This window comes from Gekko japonicus, unplaced genomic scaffold (genome assembly GCF_001447785.1).
Source record: "Gekko japonicus isolate JY-2015 unplaced genomic scaffold, Gekko_japonicus_V1.1 scaffold1202, whole genome shotgun sequence".
NCBI classification, from domain to species: domain Eukaryota; kingdom Metazoa; phylum Chordata; class Lepidosauria; order Squamata; family Gekkonidae; genus Gekko; species Gekko japonicus.
The window spans coordinates 347,778-366,967 of NW_015175394.1; the positions used below are offsets into that span (position 1 = coordinate 347,778).

At 46.8% G+C, this 19,190-nt stretch overlaps 1 protein-coding gene across 1 annotated transcript in view; it reads right to left on the minus strand.

Annotated features, from left to right (window-relative positions):
* LAMA5 (laminin subunit alpha 5) overlaps positions 1-19,190 on the minus strand; it is a 317,451-nt gene that overhangs the window by 133,291 nt on the left and 164,970 nt on the right. Inside the window, exons 8-18 of the mRNA XM_015425665.1 lie at positions 18,495-18,613; positions 18,106-18,196; positions 16,693-16,827; positions 15,187-15,249; positions 14,895-15,035; positions 13,628-13,765; positions 10,340-10,474; positions 8,216-8,350; positions 4,726-4,863; positions 2,000-2,052; positions 883-982 (exon numbers count right to left, since the gene is read on the minus strand). Of these exons, the coding sequence (XP_015281151.1) occupies positions 883-982; positions 2,000-2,052; positions 4,726-4,863; positions 8,216-8,350; positions 10,340-10,474; positions 13,628-13,765; positions 14,895-15,035; positions 15,187-15,249; positions 16,693-16,827; positions 18,106-18,196; positions 18,495-18,613 (1,248 nt within the window). The remainder of the gene's footprint in view (positions 1-882; positions 983-1,999; positions 2,053-4,725; positions 4,864-8,215; positions 8,351-10,339; positions 10,475-13,627; positions 13,766-14,894; positions 15,036-15,186; positions 15,250-16,692; positions 16,828-18,105; positions 18,197-18,494; positions 18,614-19,190) is intronic.

The following is a 19,190-nucleotide window of genomic DNA, read 5'->3' on the forward strand; positions in this document are numbered from 1 at the left end:
CCGCTTCAGGTGCTCCCAAAGTTCTGAGATTAGGTGGGTGGCAACCCAGGGGAGAGCCTTCTCAGTTGTGGCACCAAGACCCTGGAACTCTCTACCCAGGGGGAATTGCTGCTGCCAGTGAATGAAGACTCTTTTGTTTTGTTTGGCATTCCCTCAGTCACTTTTCTGCCCAATTGTTATTTTTATGTGTTTGTATGTGTGGTTTAGCCCTGGTTTTAATTCTTTTAATGCTATGCTTCTTGTTGGTTTAAATGGTTTTTAAGATGTCACTTTATCAGGGTATGTTATAATGTTTAGCCCCCTCGGTGGTCCTTATGACGACAGAAAGTCGGGGTATACATTTTGCCATGTAAAGATTTTGTGACAGACCTCCATGCCAGGGCTGCAAGCAAACCAACATGAAAGCCTCAAGACGGCTCCTTTGCTGTTAACTCCTTCCGTGATCTGTGAACAGCTGAGCTATTCTGAGGGAGCTTTTCGTTACTGCAGAATCTTTAAGACACAAGGAGTTGCCACAAACTCACAAAAACCAACAGCCCTTCTAACTTGGTGCAATCCATGGCTCACCACAGCTGGTGACAGAAGATTTCCCCCAGCCTGGCTGCTTGACATCCCTTAACTAGACATTCCAGGGACCGGGAAGGGGAATTTAGTAATGCCCCATTGCCAAACTGTCAAACCGACACAGTCTTGGATTTCGGAGCTATTCTGTTGACCAGTGGCCCCTGCCCAAATATCTTCCTTGTAGCTGTTCATACTCTCCTATTCTGATGTTTGAGGAGAAGAAACATGAACCACATTGAACTTTAAACATTGTGACAATGGTTGGGATAAACCAGTTCAGGCCTTAAGGTTTTCAAGAAGAAACTGATGGTTACTTACTCATGCATCCAAATGGGTTATCTGGAGTCAGATTCCAGTAGAGTGGCTTGCACCTATCACAAGATGAGCCTTCCACATATGCCCGGCATTTGCAGGACCCCTGAAAAGGAAAAATGAGGGAGAAGAGCATAAGAAGAGCCCAGTGGGATCACAGCACTAGTCCATCTAGCCCAACATCTTGTCTCACACATTGGCCAACCAGTTCCCCTGGAGAGCCAAAAGCAGGGCACAGAGGCCGAGGCCTTCCTAAGAACATCAGAAGAGCCCTGCTGGATCAGATCTGTGGTCCATCTAGTCCAGCATCCTGTCTCACACAGTGGGCAACCAGTTCCCCAGGAGGTCCGACAACATGTCATAGAGTGCGAGGCCTTCACAAGAATGTAAGAAGAGCTCTGCTGGATCAGACCAGTGGTCCATCTAGTCCAGCATCCTGTCTCACACAGTGGGCAACCAGTTCCCCAGGAGGTCCGACAACATGTCATAGAGTGCGAGGCCTTCACAAGAATGTAAGAAGAGCTCTGCTGGATCAGACCAGTGGTCCATCTAGTCCAGCATCCTGTCTCACACAGTGGGCAACCAGTTCCCCAGGAGGTCCGACAACATGTCATAGAGTGCGAGGCCTTCACAAGAATGTAAGAAGAGCTCTGCTGGATCAGACCAGTGGTCTATCTAGTCCAGCATCCTGTCTCACACAGGAGCCAAACAGTAACTCTGGAGGGCCAACAACCGGTCATAGAGGCCAAGGCTTTCAAAAGAACATAAGAAGAGCCCTGCTGGGTCAAACCAATGGCCCAGCATCCTGTCTCACACAGGGGCCAACCAGTAACTCTGGAGGGCCAATGAACAGGGAACAGAGCTTCCCCTCATGTTGCCTCATGTGCCTGATATTCAGAGGTTTACTGTCTCTGAATGTGGAGCTTCTTTTATGTCACCATGGCTAGTAGCCACTGATAGACATATCCTCTGTGGAGGAGGAAGGAGCAAAGAAATTTGGAAGTGGATATTGAACGGAACAAGTGGTCATGCAGGCTCATGTGATAATGTGGAACTGCCCATTTTCACGCTTCACAAATATTCAATGTGTCCTACAGTATCTACAAGCTTGGGATATACTCACCATTGGCGAGGAAGGATCTGCATCTTCAAGCCCCGCAGGATTACAAGTGCCCACTGTGACAGGGAAAAAAACATAAATAAGACCAGATTTTTTTTTTTTAGGAGGGGGACTGCATCTACCATGTGCAGTTCCTGGGATGATGTGCTAACCAATGGGCCACAATTTCAATTCCAGGGGCAACTTAAAGGCTGACAAAATTATCCAAGGTAACAGTGTTTGGGAGTCAAAACTCTCTTCCTAGGGTTGCCAAGTCCATCTTCCACCCCCAGCGGGGGACTTTGGGGGCGTTCCTGGAGGGGGTGGGGCATCCCCAACATGATGATGTCACGTTGGGGACGTCCGCCGCCGCCCCCCCACTTGCCCGTGCACCGGATCTCCAGAAACGGCAGTTCCCTGCACTTAAAGGTGCCGGCGTTTCCCCTTTAAGAGCAGGAGCCGGCGTTTCCCCTTTAAGAGCAGCTGCGTTTCCCTTTTAAATGCACGAAGCTGGCATTTCCCTGCGAGCCTGATCTCAAGCGGAGATCGGGCTTGGGAGGAAACACAGGCCTGGGAGGAAACACGGGTTCCACACACTTAAAGGGAGAGAGAGGGGTGGTTGTGGGTGTTGGGGGTGGGGCTTCCCCCGCCGGCCATCTGTCCGGCGGCGGGTAACCCCCCCCCAAAAAAAAAACGGGGGACCCCTGGCAAACCAGGAGGTTTGGCAACCCTATCTCTTCCTGAGATACAAAGGAGAAGGAAACACCATCAGCCCTTATATCCAGGTCAGAAGTTCGGAGGGGGTGTTACAAAGAAGAGAGTCAGGATGCAGAGGCACAATGCAAAATGTAATCGGCTTCATCAGAGAATGGTCTCGTTGGCCTTGAAGGTGCTACTTGGACTCGGGCTTTATTCTACTACCTGCTACTGCAGACTAACACGGCCACCCACCTGGAACTATATTCATAAATATGATGGGGTGGCTAATGAGCGAAGATAGCTACTGACATAGGAACCTAATGCGCTTAACTTCAGAGTTGAGAAAACTGAAGTTTGTGTGGGTGGTGGGAGGCATAATGAGTCTGAGTGCACAGAAAATACATTCATGTCGAGATTTGGACTTCTGACTCCAACTGTGTACCCATCTGCTACTTCCTGACCTCTGCTCCTCCACATCAGAGTTCAACGACTAAAAAATTGAATCCGACAAAGACAGAGGTCCTGTGCCTGAGCTGAGGCGGGCCAAGGTTAGGGATCTCACTCCCAACCTTCGATGGGACACCATTGGTGCCAGCGCCGGAGGTTAGGAGCTTGGGAGTGCTCCTGGATGCCTCCTTAACAATGGAGGTCCAGGTAGCAGCCACTGCCAAGTCAGCCTTTTTTCATCTTCGTCTGATCAGGCAGTTGGTTCCCTTCCTCGAATGCAACGACTTGGCAACAGTGATCCATGCAATGGTCACCTCGAGATTGGACTACTGTAATGCTCTCTACATGGGGCTGCCCTTATCACAAATCCGGAAGCTACAGCTAGTGCAAAACGCTGCAGCCAGGCTTCTAACAGGCCTCCAAAAACGGGAGCACATTCAACCTATGCTGAAAGCATTGCACTGGCTCCCGATAGCATACTGAATTCACTTCAAGGTGCTGGTGCTCACCTTTAAAGCCCTTCATGGTCAGGGGCCTACATACCAGAAGGAGCCGCGGATTAAGACCTGTTCCGGGCTCCAGGAAGTGAAGCGCCGAAGAGCGGCCAGGGACTGAACAACAGCCGAGCCAGGAACTGAATAACAACTGAGCCCGCGGCCGGGGTGCTGGTAGGTTATCACCGCCCATACAAATAATGTGGCCCTAGTTAGGTATAAACAGTTGTGTAAACCGCTCAGAGACCCTTCGGGGCCAGAGCGGTATATAAGTCGAAAATTAAATAAAATTAAATAAAATACCTGAGGGACTGCCTTTCTCCACATGTTCCCCAGAAAGCACTGCGATCAGGGTCACAAAATCAACTGGCCCTCCCTGGCCTTAAGGATGCCAGGCTGGCTGTAGCCAGGGCTTTCTCAGTAGTGGCTCCGTTCTGGTGGAATAAGCTCCCAGGAGAGATCAGGGCCCTGCGGGACCTTATGCAGCTCTGCAGGGCCTGTAAGACGGAGCTCTTTCACCAGGCTTTCAACTAAGGAGCCGCCACCAATAGCTGAAAGAGAACCCCGTCCCCTGGAGCCCTTAACAACAGCCTGTGCCAGCTACATAAGGATAAGATATATGGGCGTATTACTGATTGATGGCCACCATCGTTTTAATAATATGACTACCACCAGTATCACCCAATGTGTATAGCAGCTTATAATGTTGGTTTGTTTTAGATGATTTTAGGATTGTTTACATTGTTATTGATGCGCTTTATCTTTTTATGTAAGTGGCCCTGAGCCAGCCTCGGCTGGGAGGGCGAGTTATAAATCTGATAAAGAAATAAAATAAATAAATAAAACAAAACAAAAAAACATTGTTTAGCAGGGCTTGGAAATGATCCGGTGATGAGCTCTGCATGTTTAGCGGTGCTTGGAAACCATCCAATGATGAGCTCTGCATTCAAATTCAGTAACATTTGGGGCATTTGTTTTAGTGCTATTCACTATGAATACCATTGTAACAAATCAGCAGTGACGCTCAGTGTCCTGAGCGCCAAGGTAGACCCAGCATCAGAGATGCTGTAAGCTGTAAGTGTAGAATAGGAGCCAGGCGGGCAGAGCTACCTTCACACTGTGGGAATCCATAAGCCCCTGGGATGCAAGTATCACAGCGCTGTCCGGTCACTCTGGGGCGGCAGGCACACTGTCCAGTCTCCTGATCACATGTGCCGTGAAGAGAGCCTTCCGTAGAACAGTGGCAAGCTGAAGTGGATGCAAAGAGGCAAGGCAGTCAAAGTCATGACCAAAAAAAGTATGTATTAGAATAATGACGATCCATACAACCTAGAAAACTTAGTCGGCATTGCTTGCCAGACAGAAACACGAGTGGTAGTTTCCCTAAACCAAAAAGATCACAATTCGTGATGGAATTCCATTGCTGCATCAGCCCTTTGGCTGACTGCACGCAAGCTATGTGGCCCCAGTCCACTTCTGCCCACAGGACTCTATGGATTAGGACGGCTGGCCTGGATCCTATGAGCAAGTTCCGTGTGTATAAGACAGCCTCTGCTGGGGAGTGCACTTCTTTGCGCACTGGCACTTGTGCTTGCACAAGGCTCACAGAAAACCACAGATTTTGTGCACAAGAGGAAGCACTCTTCACGGCAGAGGCTATCTAGCATGCACAGGACTTTAGGATCCAAGCTACTGTTTCCACAGTTCTCATCAGAACCACTACTTGCTTGGAGCACACTCAGATAAAAGGTGGCACATTTCTTGCAGGCATTGTGTGTGGCAAATGTGGCCCTGCAATGGCCCAACTGTTTTCCATGATTTCCCCCCCCCGCCACTATAACGTGTCCTAAGGAACTTGTTTTCTACTTTTAAAAATGGAGATTTTCACAGTTATCGCTGTGCCTTCAAATTCTTCATGTGGCAACTAGATTTTACACTACGCACACAATCAGAACTAAGGGGATTTCACTTACTATTTTGCATGTAAGAGAAAGCACGCAATCTTTTGGGAGACATCATGTACAAGACGCTGGTTTCGAGGATCAGAACATGATGTCTGAATTAAGCCACTGATCAAAATAGGTTTACATTCTCTTTTTAACATTCCACTTTTATAAACCGCGTAGCCTGAACTGCTCATCTACTTTGGAGAGACCCAAATGTTTTCAAATAAATCAACAGCTTAGACATTTCTTTTTTCCTGAAGTGCATAATGCTAGCGTGCAGAAAATTGCTGGAGCTGTACAAAATTTCAAATAAAATGCACCAGATCCACAGGCAAATAATCGAAGTATACACATCAGAACGTATTTATTTTTCCTATTTTTGTTGTTTACTTAATACCCATTCCAACAAATAATCACTTGGATTTGCTCACTTAAAAAAATTACTTGTTGACATTTCCCTGCATGTGCTTTCTGGATACCCATAATGGATTATGCTGGCAACCCTCCAGTGCTTTGTAAATAGCAACAGTTTCATTGTAAAAAAGGGAAACGTTTTATTGTTTTATTACGCCGACTGCAATTTACGATCTTGAAACCCTGTTGCTATTTTGTGCCTCTGTTCCTCCCTCAGTACTTGCACAGTGCATTTTCAAGATTGCAATTAACAAGGGTCAAAAAAAGAAATGTCCTTGCCCCCTGGCTCCTGACAAGACCATTTGATCTAATTTTCCAGCTTCTTCAAAAGCATACTGCCGACCTCAACGCTGGCAACCAACACAAAGTCAGTTGGCTATGGACCAGTTTTTCCACATTTAACAGAGAGGAAGAAGGCAGGGTGGGCGGAATGGGAAAGCGTTTGAAAGTATCAAAGGGGTCGTACAGGGACACTGAAACTCGGAGCCGTTTTTTGTTAAGGAGCACGGAAATTGAACGGAGAACAACTGCACAACTGGCGATCAGCAAATGTGTCAACTGGGATGCAACGAGAGTGGCTAATAACGCCTGTAGAATGGAGTCTTAGGGCTGAGTCACACATGCAAGTCCATCACTTGATCTCGCTTGCATTAGACTGCTACTGCAGACTTAACAGGGAGCTGAACTGTGTGAACTGAAACATACCGTAGCCAATGTGACACGAACATTCTGATGCAGTCATCACAGGGTGAATGTGCACAGGTTAACCAGCCTTAACGCATGGTCTGATTACACTTAACATGTAATTTTGTAATTGGCAACACATGGACCCATAATAACAAGAGACCTCTGGCATGGGTGGCCCAAGCTAGTGTGATCTCACCAGATCTCAGAAGCTCAGCAGGGTCAGCCCTGGTTAGTACTTGGATAGCAGAGCACCAAGGAAGTCCCAGAGGCTATCAATGGTAAACCACTTATGGCCCCGGTCACACAGGCCAGATATCGCAGGGGGGAGGCGTGGCTGTTTGCCCCGCAGTGAAATAACGCGCAACTGCGCGATCAGGTGTCCCCTTGCGGTCCCGTCGAGGTCCTGTGGTTAGGGGGGAGGTGCCGATCACACGACGCGCCAAAGAAGCGGTGCAGCATGGCAAACGGGGTTGTGTTTTTGTTTTTAACTTGAAGTATGCGCGTGCCCTGTTGGGTGCCTGTGCGCATCCCTGCAGACTTCGGGAAAAAACCCCACCTTTTCGCAATGGGGCATGGGCGGGCGCCGGATGCCACCGGAAACGCGACCAGACGCCCGCCCTTGCCCCGCAGTTTCTGGAAACTAGTACCTCCGAGGTACTAGTTTTTTACCGCGCGTCTTCGGCGGGAAGCCTCAGGTGAGCCACGGGAGCTCCACGCTTCCCAGATGTGGGGGTGAGATCGCGCCCGGAAAATCCGCCTATCTTCCGTCCCTCTAGCGTGGCTAATGCTCCGTGTGACCGGGGGCTATGTTCCTCTCTTGCCTTGAAAACCCTACAGGGTCACCATAAATCAGCTGTGACTTGACAGCCCTTTCAACACTAATAACAAGGGAAAGCTGAAGCAGGACTTTGAATTTTGTGTGGGGTGAAATGCTCCAGCCAGAAGAGGTGGAAAGGATCATATGAAACCAAAAGGCCACACAAGACCCTATAGAAGAAGAGATTGGATTTATACCCCACCCTTCACTACCCAAAGGAGTCTCAGAGCGGATTACAAACTCCTTTCCCTTCCCCTCCCCACAACAGACACCCTGTGAGGTAGGTGGGGCTGAGAGAGCTCTGACAGAAACTGCTCTTTTTTTCAAAAACAGCTGTGCCAGAACTATGGCTTGCCCAAGGTCATCCAGCAAGTGCAAGTGGAGGAGTGGGGAATCAAACCTATAACCAGATCACCACAAAGACTGCATCATATATTGCAACTTCTTCAACAGGATGACAATTTTTAAATGCTTCTCATCTATATACTGCCTTTTAAATCCTTGATCATTGCCAGCCAGTGTTTTCCTGTTAAACTCCTCTCTACTTTTGTTTTTTTATTGTTTTTAAGTGACAGCAAAGCCAGAAGCTCAAACAATAACACGGGAATGGAATGGTGGGATCCAAGCGAACAGGAATGATTGCTGAGTCAATGGCAACATGCAGTACAACATGCAGTATGTCTAAAGCAAAGTCTTTCTGTGCTGACAAAAAACAAGGTGACATCTGACGACTGACCTGCACAGGTAGGATACCCAAAGAAGCCCGATGCACACTGGTTGCATGTATGGCCTATGTAGTTTGAGTGGCATTGACACTGACCAACCGGGCTACAGTTATTGTCCACAGAGCCCCGGAGGTCACAGGAACAAGCTGCAAATGAAAGACAAGTAAGAGGGTTTGAGAAGGAGAAATGGGAAGTGAGGGACTGACACGAAAATACCCTTGATATGTCTGGAAAATTTACTTAGGTGGCACTGCACTGGTTCTAAACAAATCAAAGGTCAAGAACATGGAATGGCTGTGAAGCATTACTTCTAAAACAAGTACAAAGCTTCCCTTCTTCCTAGAGTTTAACAGATTTCTGTATTAGCCTTTTTATTATTTAGTGCAATAGTGACCTGGCTTGGATAGCCCAAGTTCACCCCATCTCATCAGATCTCAGAAGCTAAGCAGGTTTGGCCCGGGTTAGTACTTAGATGGGAGACCAGTGAGGAAGTCCAGGATCCCAACACAGATGCAGGCAATGACAAACTACCCCTGAATGACTCTTGCCTTGAAAACCCTACGGGATCACCATAAGCAAGCTGTAGGTTCCAACAACCAAATTAAAGTTACATCACTGAAGAAAATAGTTCTGTTCCCCCCCCCCCAAAAAAAATCAAGAAATAAGGTCCACTTTTGTTGGACATTTGTTGGAAAAGAGCACTCCCACACTAGAAAGGACATTTCCGAAAAGTTTGTCCATCAGCACAATATCCAAAGTCTTATTAAGCCATTCTTGGACTGAAGGTACAGATGAGTCCTGATATTTTGCCCGACCTTATTTTAGTAGCTAACAATATATTTTTTTTAACAATGGTCTAATATTATACCGAACATTTTACATGAACATATTGCGGTAAAATCAATACTGGATCCGAGGGTAATCTGCCTTCCATGACCGATTGGATAACCAATATAATTCATGACCAGTACTGAGATACTTTTGGGCACATCCACCAGGGGTGGGGGAAATCAGCATAAAATGCAGAACATTTCCAACATATAAATTAAATCTTTTAGTTTGGGGGGGAAAACAGCATTTCAGCTTGCTGGAGCAGAATACCACTTCAAAAATCCAGAGGAGTTAGCCATGTTAGTCTGTTGCTGCAAAATAGTAAAAAGCCCCGTAGCAACTTTAAGACTAACATAAGACTAACACTGTAGCATAAGCTTCCGAGAAAAACAGGTCTCTTCATCAGATGCCTCTGATGAAGAGAGCTGTGTTTCTCGAAAGCTTATGCTACAATAAAGTTTGCTAGTCTTAAAGGTGCTACTAGGCTTTTTACTATTCCGCTTAAAAAAGGAATTCATATTGGGCTAGGACCCAGACACGGATGGCCCAAGCTAGTCCTGTTATGGATGCTAAGCATGGTCAGTCCTGGTGAGTATTGAATGAAAAACCATCAAGGAGTCCAGGGTTGGTCTGCAGAGGCAGGCAATGGCAAATCACCTCTGTTCATCTCTTGTCTTGAACTCTGCAGGGCTGCCACATTTCCCACCACTGTTGGATCAGGACCTCGGGACGGGTTTCATAAGGAGACACTCTGCAAAAGGCCTGCCATCAGTGTTCCCTCTAAGCTGAGTTAGTGTGAGCTAGCTCAGTTTTTTAGCCTCCGGCTCACACATTTATGTCTTAGCTCCGGAAGGATGGCTCCAGAGCAAACTAATTTACTCAGTAGCCAAATCACCCTCTCACAACTTCAATGCCAGTAGCTCACAAAAGTAGAATTTTTGCTCACAAGACTCCACAGCTTAGAGGGAGCATTGCCTGCCATGTACTGATGGTGGTGGAAACTGCCATCAAGTCACAGCCAAGTTATCGCAACCCCATAGGGTTTACAAAGCAAGAGACGAGCAGAGGTGGTTTGCCATTGTCTTCCTCTAGACCTGCCATAAACTGTATTAAGTGAGGATGAATAAACAGAACCAAGTGGATGGAAAATGGAAAATATGTATAGCCTAGATCTTGCCCGAAAAAGTCCTGAACAAGGGCATGACTTTTCTCGAGGTCTTCCCATGTAAAGGGATACTTCTTCCTTAGGCCCAACCCTTTTTTCCAACCCTCTCCCTAGCAAACCCTTTCACAAACTGGCATACCTTGGCAGTGAGGGTAGGAATGATATCCAAAGCTGCACCGGTCACAATGAAGACCGTCATATTCAGGTTTACAATAACACCTGCCAGAAGCATCACAGCCTTCCGGCAATGTCCCAACAGCACTGCAGCCACAAACTAAGAGGGAAAGAAGACACGGGGCTCAGAATGCTGGGCTCTTGACAACGAAAATCCCAGGAAAACCAACTCTTTCCGATGGTGATGTTACACGCAGGCAGGCAGGCAGGCAGGCAGGCAGGCAGGCAGGCAGGCAGGCAGGCAGGATGGGCTTCTGAGTATTCCAGAGGGTAATGCATACACATAGCCTTTCCTTGAGCTCAGGGGGCTCCCACACTTCTACCATTCCATGCAACGTGTAAAATGGAACTGTTCAAGGGGGCATTTTTAGAAAGGGCTGCAGTTTAAATGTCTTTGGAAATTTTAGACAATTTTCATTTAACTGTTTCTGGTATGTGATGCCTTGTTTTTAATTCTGTGATCCAGTTTTCTTGCATGGTTTTATTATACGATATTACACTGTTTTGCTGAACTGTTCTTCAAAGTTGTAATCCCGTTTTAAGGTACTTTCTTCATGCTTTATACTATCCTCATTACATTGTTCTTAATTTCTGTGCCTTGCCTAGAGTCTCAGAGAGAAAAGCAGACTATAAAACAAAGTTGCACTTACCTGTAACTATCGTTCGTTGAGTGTCTTCTGTGCAGGCACATATGGGAGACTGTGCATGAGCAGGCCTGCCACCAGAGAGGTTCTTACAGCTAAAAGCCTCCAGGGGGTGCAGTGCCCCAGAGCCAGAAACTTGTTCCCACCCAGGGACCACGAGCTCCTGCACATCAGAGACCCCACCATCGGTACCTCTAGCGCTGCCGAAGCCAGAGTATGCAGTGCGGCAGGAGGGACAGTATGTGTGCCCGCACTGAAGATACTCGATGAAAAATAGCTACAAGGAAGTTTGTTTTCATCATCGGTCTTCTGTGCAGTTCCACATGGGGATTCTAGCGGGTTACTCACCAGGCAGTGGGGCAAGCTCTCCTCACTTTAACAGTGAATGAAGTACTGCCTTCCCCGCTCGAGCTTCTCACCTTGCCTGCAGATCCAAAGTGTAATATGAACGTGTCTGCTGACGACCAAGTAGCAGCTTGGCAAATCTCCGTCAACAGTATTCCATCGAAGAAAGCCGCCAAAGAAGTTACAGCTCTAATAGAATGGGTGTGACTGTTTAGCGGGCATGGCAACCTGGCCAAAACATAGCATTCCCTAATTCAGGGGTGTCAAACATTAGGCTTGGGGGCCAGAACCAGCCCCTCCAGGGTTCTTATGTGGCCCGCGAGCAACTAATGCAAGGGAGGGAGTACTGGGGGGAGTAGGCAGAGCCACTCCATTGGTGCTTCAGCATGGCAGAACAACCTGATCTGCAGCAGTCAAGCATTGTGGGAGCATCTGCCCAGCGCTGCGCTGCTGCCTCTCCAGTTCGCCTATGTGGGTTTTCCTCTGCACACACACCCCGCCCACGGGACCTTGCAGTGAGGATACACCAACTTAGAGTTTACAAGCTGCTGTCCTTTATACGGTTTCTTTCTCCGGTGCCTGGCATTACGTTTATGGCACACATGGCCCAGCCCAATAAAGTGACATTTATGTCAGCTCCAGACCTTGTGACAAATGAGTTTGACACCTCTGCCCTAATGGTTGAGACAATCTACCGGGACAAAGTTTGAGATGAAGCCCTCTTCCCTCTATTAGAATTAGCACGGCCCAGATCAGACCCGGGAGGCAGATCCAACCACGATGATTCCGAGGACGTGGCAATGGACAATTTTTTCTGGGGCCAGCTTGGACAACGGCTCCGATTCTTTGAGGGCTTTCTCCCACAATGTTGCTTTAAGTTTTGATGCCCTATCCCCTCGAGCTTTGGGGATGACGTGCTGGCAGGCCTTACACGTGGGGACCTTCACCCAAACAAAACAGACTTAGGTCACGTTTGTCGGTTTGGGTCATCTTCACCCCACAACAGGTATATTTTTTTGAAAAGGGCTTTCTGAGCCATGGTACAAGCTCAGAAGCTAGAACAACCACAGGGAACCTGGGAAGCAATTCCTCCTTAACGCGAAAGATGGGAGACTCCAAAAAGACAACTTTCTCCTTCAGCGGCAAAAGAGGAACTGAGAGTGGGGGTGCTGCTGCATGGAGCACGTGGTCCCTGGGTGGGAACACGTTTCTGGCTCCAGTGTGCAGCATTCCCTGAAAGCTTTTAGCTGTAAGATCCTCACCAATGGCAGGCCGGCTCATGCACAATCCCCCATGTGGGACTGCACAGAAGATCGTTGATGAAACAAACTATATAAAAAAAGTCTTGGTCAGAAGTGGTTGCTTATTTAGACATCGCCTACTCAAGAAACTGTGCTTTGTTTTGTAGAAAGGAAATGCAAAATCTTATTATCAGGCTGACCCAGCAAAACAGATTATGGTTCAGATCCTAAGCTTCCTTTCCGCTTGAGATGGAATAAGGGCAGAGCAATTTTTCCTGATTCCCCTCTCCCACTGTAGTTCCTTATTTCAGCCTCCATGGTGTTCGGGGAAGGGGGGGGTGTCACTGAACCACAGGGGCACAATTTGGGGCCACAGATGACTGCAGTAGGGAGCTAGAAAGTTACACTTTAAAACTACCACTCTTCTCACGCTGGATAGAATCCAAGCCTATATTTACTTATTTCAAATATTTACTAGTTTCGCCTCTACCAGAAATGTCCCAGGCAACTCACAATACTAACCATGAGGTTTTAATAATAAAATTATAACCAAATAATTAGGACAAAAGCAGTAGATCGGAAACAGCAATTAAAAGCGGTTTCAAACTAGCAGTAAAAACATCAGGGGTACAAGTTTACAAAAAGCATGGCCATTTCAATCATACGTTTTTGTTGAATCAAGTTCCCACCTAGCACCTAAAAATTTCACCAGGCGAAGAATTGCTCTACAAGTAATCACTTATTTGGCAAAATCTGTTCTGCTTCCAGTTTTGTCCAACACCAAGATGACGACATGGAGAAAAGAAAGCAAGGAATAATCCATTTGAGTTGTTCCTGAAAGTGAGGAACAGGAAACAGGAAGGAAGGACAAGGAAGCCCTGCCTTCTGGAAGCCGGTTCTAAGACTTCATGCACAAACCCATGACGTCTAGCAAACTGTTTTTCCCACAGTGAAAACAGCAACAATGCACGCCATTTGCACAGCACAAGCTTGTCGAACTCCACAGCTCATCTGAGAACTCACGCTGACACAGAGGGTAGCTGAAGTAGCCGGGGGCACACTGATCACAAGAGAAGCTTTCAAATCCACCTCGACAGAGACACTGGCCCGTCTCACTGTTGCATGAACCGTCGTAGTTCCCAGGCCCTGAACACTGACAAGCTGTGGGGAAAAAGAAAATAAATGAATGACCGTTTTGATGCGCAGTATTGCACATGCCCCTGTACCACTATCCCATTTGTCAGGTACACTTAAGTCAAGGTTAAAGCTTTCTGGTGACTCCCTATGGGGAAGATTCCATACCCTCAATCAAGGGCATCTTCACATGATGCACTTTGTTCAGAGGACATAACCTGAATAACATGGAAAATGTAAGTGCCTGCTCAACAGAGGTGCATGCCTTAGAAGAAGAAGAGAAGAGATTGGATTTATACCTTACCCTTCACTACCTGGAGGAGTCTCAGAGCAGTTTACAATCCCTTTCCCTTCCCCTCCCCACAACAGACACCCTGTGAGGTAGGTGGGGCTGAGAGATCTCTCTGGAGAACTGCCCTTGAGAGAACAGCTCTGAAAGATCTTATGACTGATCCAAGGTCATACCAGCAGCTGCATGTGGAGGAGTAGGGAATCAAACCCGGTTCCCCCAGATTAGAATCCATGCTCCTAACCACCAAACTGGCTCTCTTAGTGAAATAGGTCCATCTTAGTGACTTGACAGTCTTTTGGAGCCCTAAGTCTAATATCATGAAACCCAGGGACATAGGGTATGGCTGGAAAGCACATACGGTATCCTTGCTAAAGCTAAGGAGGTCTAGTTGGTGCCTCGAAGGGGAGACCTCCTAGGAAACCTATGTATGTGTTATGTGCCCTCAAATCACATCCAACTCGTGGCAAACCTGTAAATTAATGACCTCCAAAACAGCCTTGCTCAGGTCTTGCAAACAGAAAGCCGCAGCTTCCTTTCTTGAGTAAATCCATCTCATTTTGGGTCTTCCTCTTTCCCTACTGCCTTCAATTTTTCCTAGCCTTATAGTCTGTTCTAGTGACTCTGGTCTTCTCATGATGTGACCAAATATGTAAACTGCTGGAAGAAAGGTGGGATAGCAGAAAAATAAATGAGTACCTGTTGCTTTTCTCACTGTTTTTAGATTGTAAGCCCTTAAAGGCAGAGGACTTGGCTTATGAAACTCAGTAAATGGTGCGTTTGCTTTAACAATAGAAAGCCCACTCTCCCAGTTGTCAAAAGAAGGAAACAGACTGAACAACCTTCACTCTGGCTTTGGTTACTCACGCTGGCAACTTGGTCCATAATACCCAGGGGCACACTGATCACACTGGGTCCCCTGGAAGTTGGGTTTACACAAGCACAGCCCAAGCTGCGCGTCTTTCCGGCAGGCATTCGCTCTGGTCCCGGCAACATTGCAGTCACAGTCTGGGGTGGGCGGAGAGTTCAGGAAGGAAAAGACGTTGTTAAATAGGCACATGCCACAAGCAAGCCACTGCTGAAATGATGATAAAAGGTTAATAATAAGCATAGTAAACCATAATGTATCAGAAAAAAGGAAACCCCCCAAAAAGCTTACTTATTATCTGTCCAGCTGGAAGGACCTGCTCTCCGGTGTCATTGAAAGAGAAAACCGGCACAGCTAAGGGAGGGAAAAGACAATGCAAGTGTTAATTCCATAACAAAGAAGACATTCTTCAGCAGCAAGATCTTAAACTAAGCCCAGCCCCCTACAGAGAAATACTTCTGGATTCGAATACATTGCCTCTTCTCATCAGCTCAAAAATTAAGGGCTTTTCTGGCCTGTATCCATCTTTCACTGGATCCACTTTCATACCAATCCTATGAAGTAGGTAGTTTGGAGTTGAAAGACGTAGTGATACGTAATTCTGTTTACAAGGAGTGTCACGGCGTCTTTTAGGACTGTTGCCTAAGACGCCTTAGATCCATAATAACATCCATTTTAGTTAATTAACAGACAGGGGAAAGGAGGAATGCTTGTTCACTGACAGAGCAGTTGCCTGTTTTTTAATGTCGCAAGATCCATGAATTCCTGCTACTTAGAATGATATTTTCTCATTTTAACTGTTTTTAACAATTAGTGCTCATATAACTTGTTTCAATTGTTGGATGTGTTCTGTTATTGTTACCCACCCTGAGCCCGCTTGCGGGAAGGGCGGGATATAAGTCAAACAAATAAATAAAAATAAATAAATATGCAATTTTTATACGTACTTTCATTATACATAAGATGCTTTTTTTTACAAAAAAAGGGGAGGAAGATAATCAAAAATGTTAATTAATAGATTAAATGTCATAGCCCTAATCCCCTCCTCCCACTAAAAGTGTCTGAAATTCAAGCTAGTAATGATGCTCACCTTGATCTATATCAGGGGTGTCGAACTCATATGTTATGAGGGCCGGATCGGACATAAATGAGACCTTGTTGGGCCGGGCCATGTGTGTCATAAAATGTAATGCCAGGTAGCAGAGATATAAACTTTATAAAGGACACAAACATGTTTTTTTTTACTTAAAATACAAACATGCTTAAAACATTAGCACTCTTGCAATATTTTGTTTATTTAACAGTGTCTGATAACTGACACCTCTTGCTCTGAATTATTGCATCAAAATGTCTGTTGCAATCTTGAGTATGCTGTTCAGGTGTGTATCTGTAAGCTGCAAACCTATGATGACGCAGCAGCTGCAGAACTGGAAGAAGAAGCAGAAGACAGCCAGTTCCACTGCGAGCCTGACAGAAGCCCACCGGGGGGGCTGATCTGGCCCCCGGGCCGCATGTTTGACACCCCTGATCTAGATGGCCCAGGCTATCCTAATCTCATCAGATGTCAGAAGCTAAGCAGGATCAGCCTTAGTTAGTATTTGGACAGGAGACCACCAAAGAAACCCAAGGTCACTACAAGGAGGAAGACAATGGCAAACCACCTCTGACTGTCTCTCACCTTGAAAACCCTACAGGGTCGTCGTAAGTAGCCCACTTGAAGGTACTTTCCACCGCCAATTATGCTTGGCTCCTCCCACCCTTGCCTGAAAGACCCACGCTTGTGTTCACAATACATACGATAGCAATGCGGAAAGTCCACGTAACCGTCTGCACATGAGTCACAAAGCTCTCCCGTGTAGTTCGGCTTGCAGTAACAGCGACCAGTCAGGTCCTCACAGGTGCCATCGGTGAAGTCTGAGTCACAATTACAACCTAGGGAGGAATAACAGGTCCGTGAATCCCCTGCGCTGGTCTGAAGTTACTGAACACACCTTGGTTCATGGGGCTTCTCTGGAGTAAGGTGACACAGACGGCTGGCTAAGGGTGTAAGATACCCCAGTTCTTCCAATCAGTCTTCAAGCCTGCCTTCTTGAATATTTTCCAAAGAGCTACATGTTGCCAGAAAATTCCTCCCATTATTTTACATACAGGGGTCCCCAATCTTTCTGAGCCTGTGTGCACAAAATGGCTGCCAAAAAAACAGCTGCCACAGGAGGTGGAGGCAGCCACAAAATGGCTGCCACAGCTTACCTTAAGTCACACAGTGAAAACCCTTGTGTTGTGACGGCAGCTGCTACCATAGCAAAATTTTAAAAAATGTCTTCAAACTTCTTGCTGGGCAAAAAAACCCCACCCAGTCACACTTACTTTCTTAATACATTTAGTGAGCACCAGAACAGGTATCAGCGGTCGCCATGGTACCCACAGGCAGGGCTATTTTTGGGCAGGAACGCACAGGAATGGAGTTCCGGCTGGCTCCCAAGCTGGCCACACCCAGCAGGAACTCATTAGCATAATAGGCCACACCCAACAGCAGGAACTCATGAGGATTGGCTACAGTACGCGTGTGTGGCCTAACATGCAAAGGAGTCCCTGCTACAAAAAAAGGCCCTGGGTTTTGACAACAAACAAGGTAAACAGAATAACAAGCAAAAGGTGGGTGTGGCTGGATGACCACACTTCTGGCAACCGGGGGATGCGACCTAATATGCTAATGAGCTGTGGTGGCAGGGTGTGGCCTAATATGCTAATGAGTTTCAGCTGTTGGGTGTGGCCTGTTATGCTAATGAGTTCCTGCTGGGCTTTTTCTACAAAAAAAGCCCTGCCCACAGGCATGATGTTGGGGATCCCTGTTTTACAATATGAATAGATGTGTCCCACTAACGCGTTACAAAAAGCAAAACCATCATCATCACGGGAGCAATCCCAGCGGTAGAAACCACAGGCCAGAACCTATGACAAGATACAGAGAGGGCCGCAAGTGCACACTAAATATTTATGTGTGCACTTGATAGGCGAGTGCGTGATCAGTTCTTCCTTCCCCTACCAGACCCTCACTCCACAAGCCGTGCTGCTGTAGAGGAGTCTGGACATTCAGGACGGGAAGACAGTGAGATGGGGAGGAGTGAAAAGCTCCAAGTGAGGAATACCACATGTGGTACCTTTGGATCCTGTCCTGTACCTAAGATATACACAAGAGGCTATACTCACGATAGCAAATGTATGGTGAATCCACTGGATGATCTGGGGATCTGTAGTACCCTGGGATGCACCTCTCACAGTTGATGCCTGTTGTGTGATGCTAAAAAAAAAAATAAAGTCAGTCAGCAACAGGTCTCCTACCATTCCATCTGTGCCTCAGCTGTCACTGTGAACTTGAGTGACTTCTGAATTAGATGGATTAATTTGGCAGGATTGATCTGATATGTCTCGACTCAAGAAGGTAGATTACCTTCTTTTCAGATCCCTTCCAGCTGAACTGCTCAGAGAGATAATCTAACTACGACAAGGAGATCATGTTTTCTCACAGATGACATCATGTGACTCCAAGCGGGCCCTGTCCAAGAGACACGAGAGCTCTTTGGCTCCTTAACCCTCACCTGACAGTCGATGCAAACCCCTCCTCCTTCAAAATGGCCATCACGATTTTTGCTGCCCTTGTGATGGTCAACCTCCGGGTCATAGTAACAATCGTAGGCATGGCCATTGCAACTGCAGGCTGGGATTACAAAACAAACACAGTTAATGGTACATAGTCAGATTTATACATTCTTCAGCTAACCGCTGCATCGATTGGAAGCTTTGGCAGAATGACTGCATTGCAAAAGGAACATCCCAAAGAGATAGATGACTAGCCACTACAGGTTTATAATGGCTGCATTCTTTAAAAAGAAAAAGGGACTGTACATCTGAAGGTGATCTCGCTTGGCCTTGTGGGCCACCCTACTGAATGCAGAATGATTAATCTTGAGCTCCAGTGAGAGATGAAGAGAGAATTTACACACAACTTAATGATGAGGGAGAAATAACACTCCTACTATAACCAGTACACCTAAGGCATTTCAAGAGTCCAGCTGGATCAGACCAAGCTGTCTATCTTCTCCAACATCCTGTCCCAACAGTATTCAACCAGATGCTTCTGGGGAAGCCCCCAGGCAGGGCATGAAAACCTCAGCCCCACCTCCTCCCCCAATTGTCTGCCTCTCAGTGGCATTCTGTCTCTGAACATCTGGTATGTCACTTAGCTATCATAGGTAATACCCTGTTTCCCCAAAAATAAGACCTACCCCAAAAAT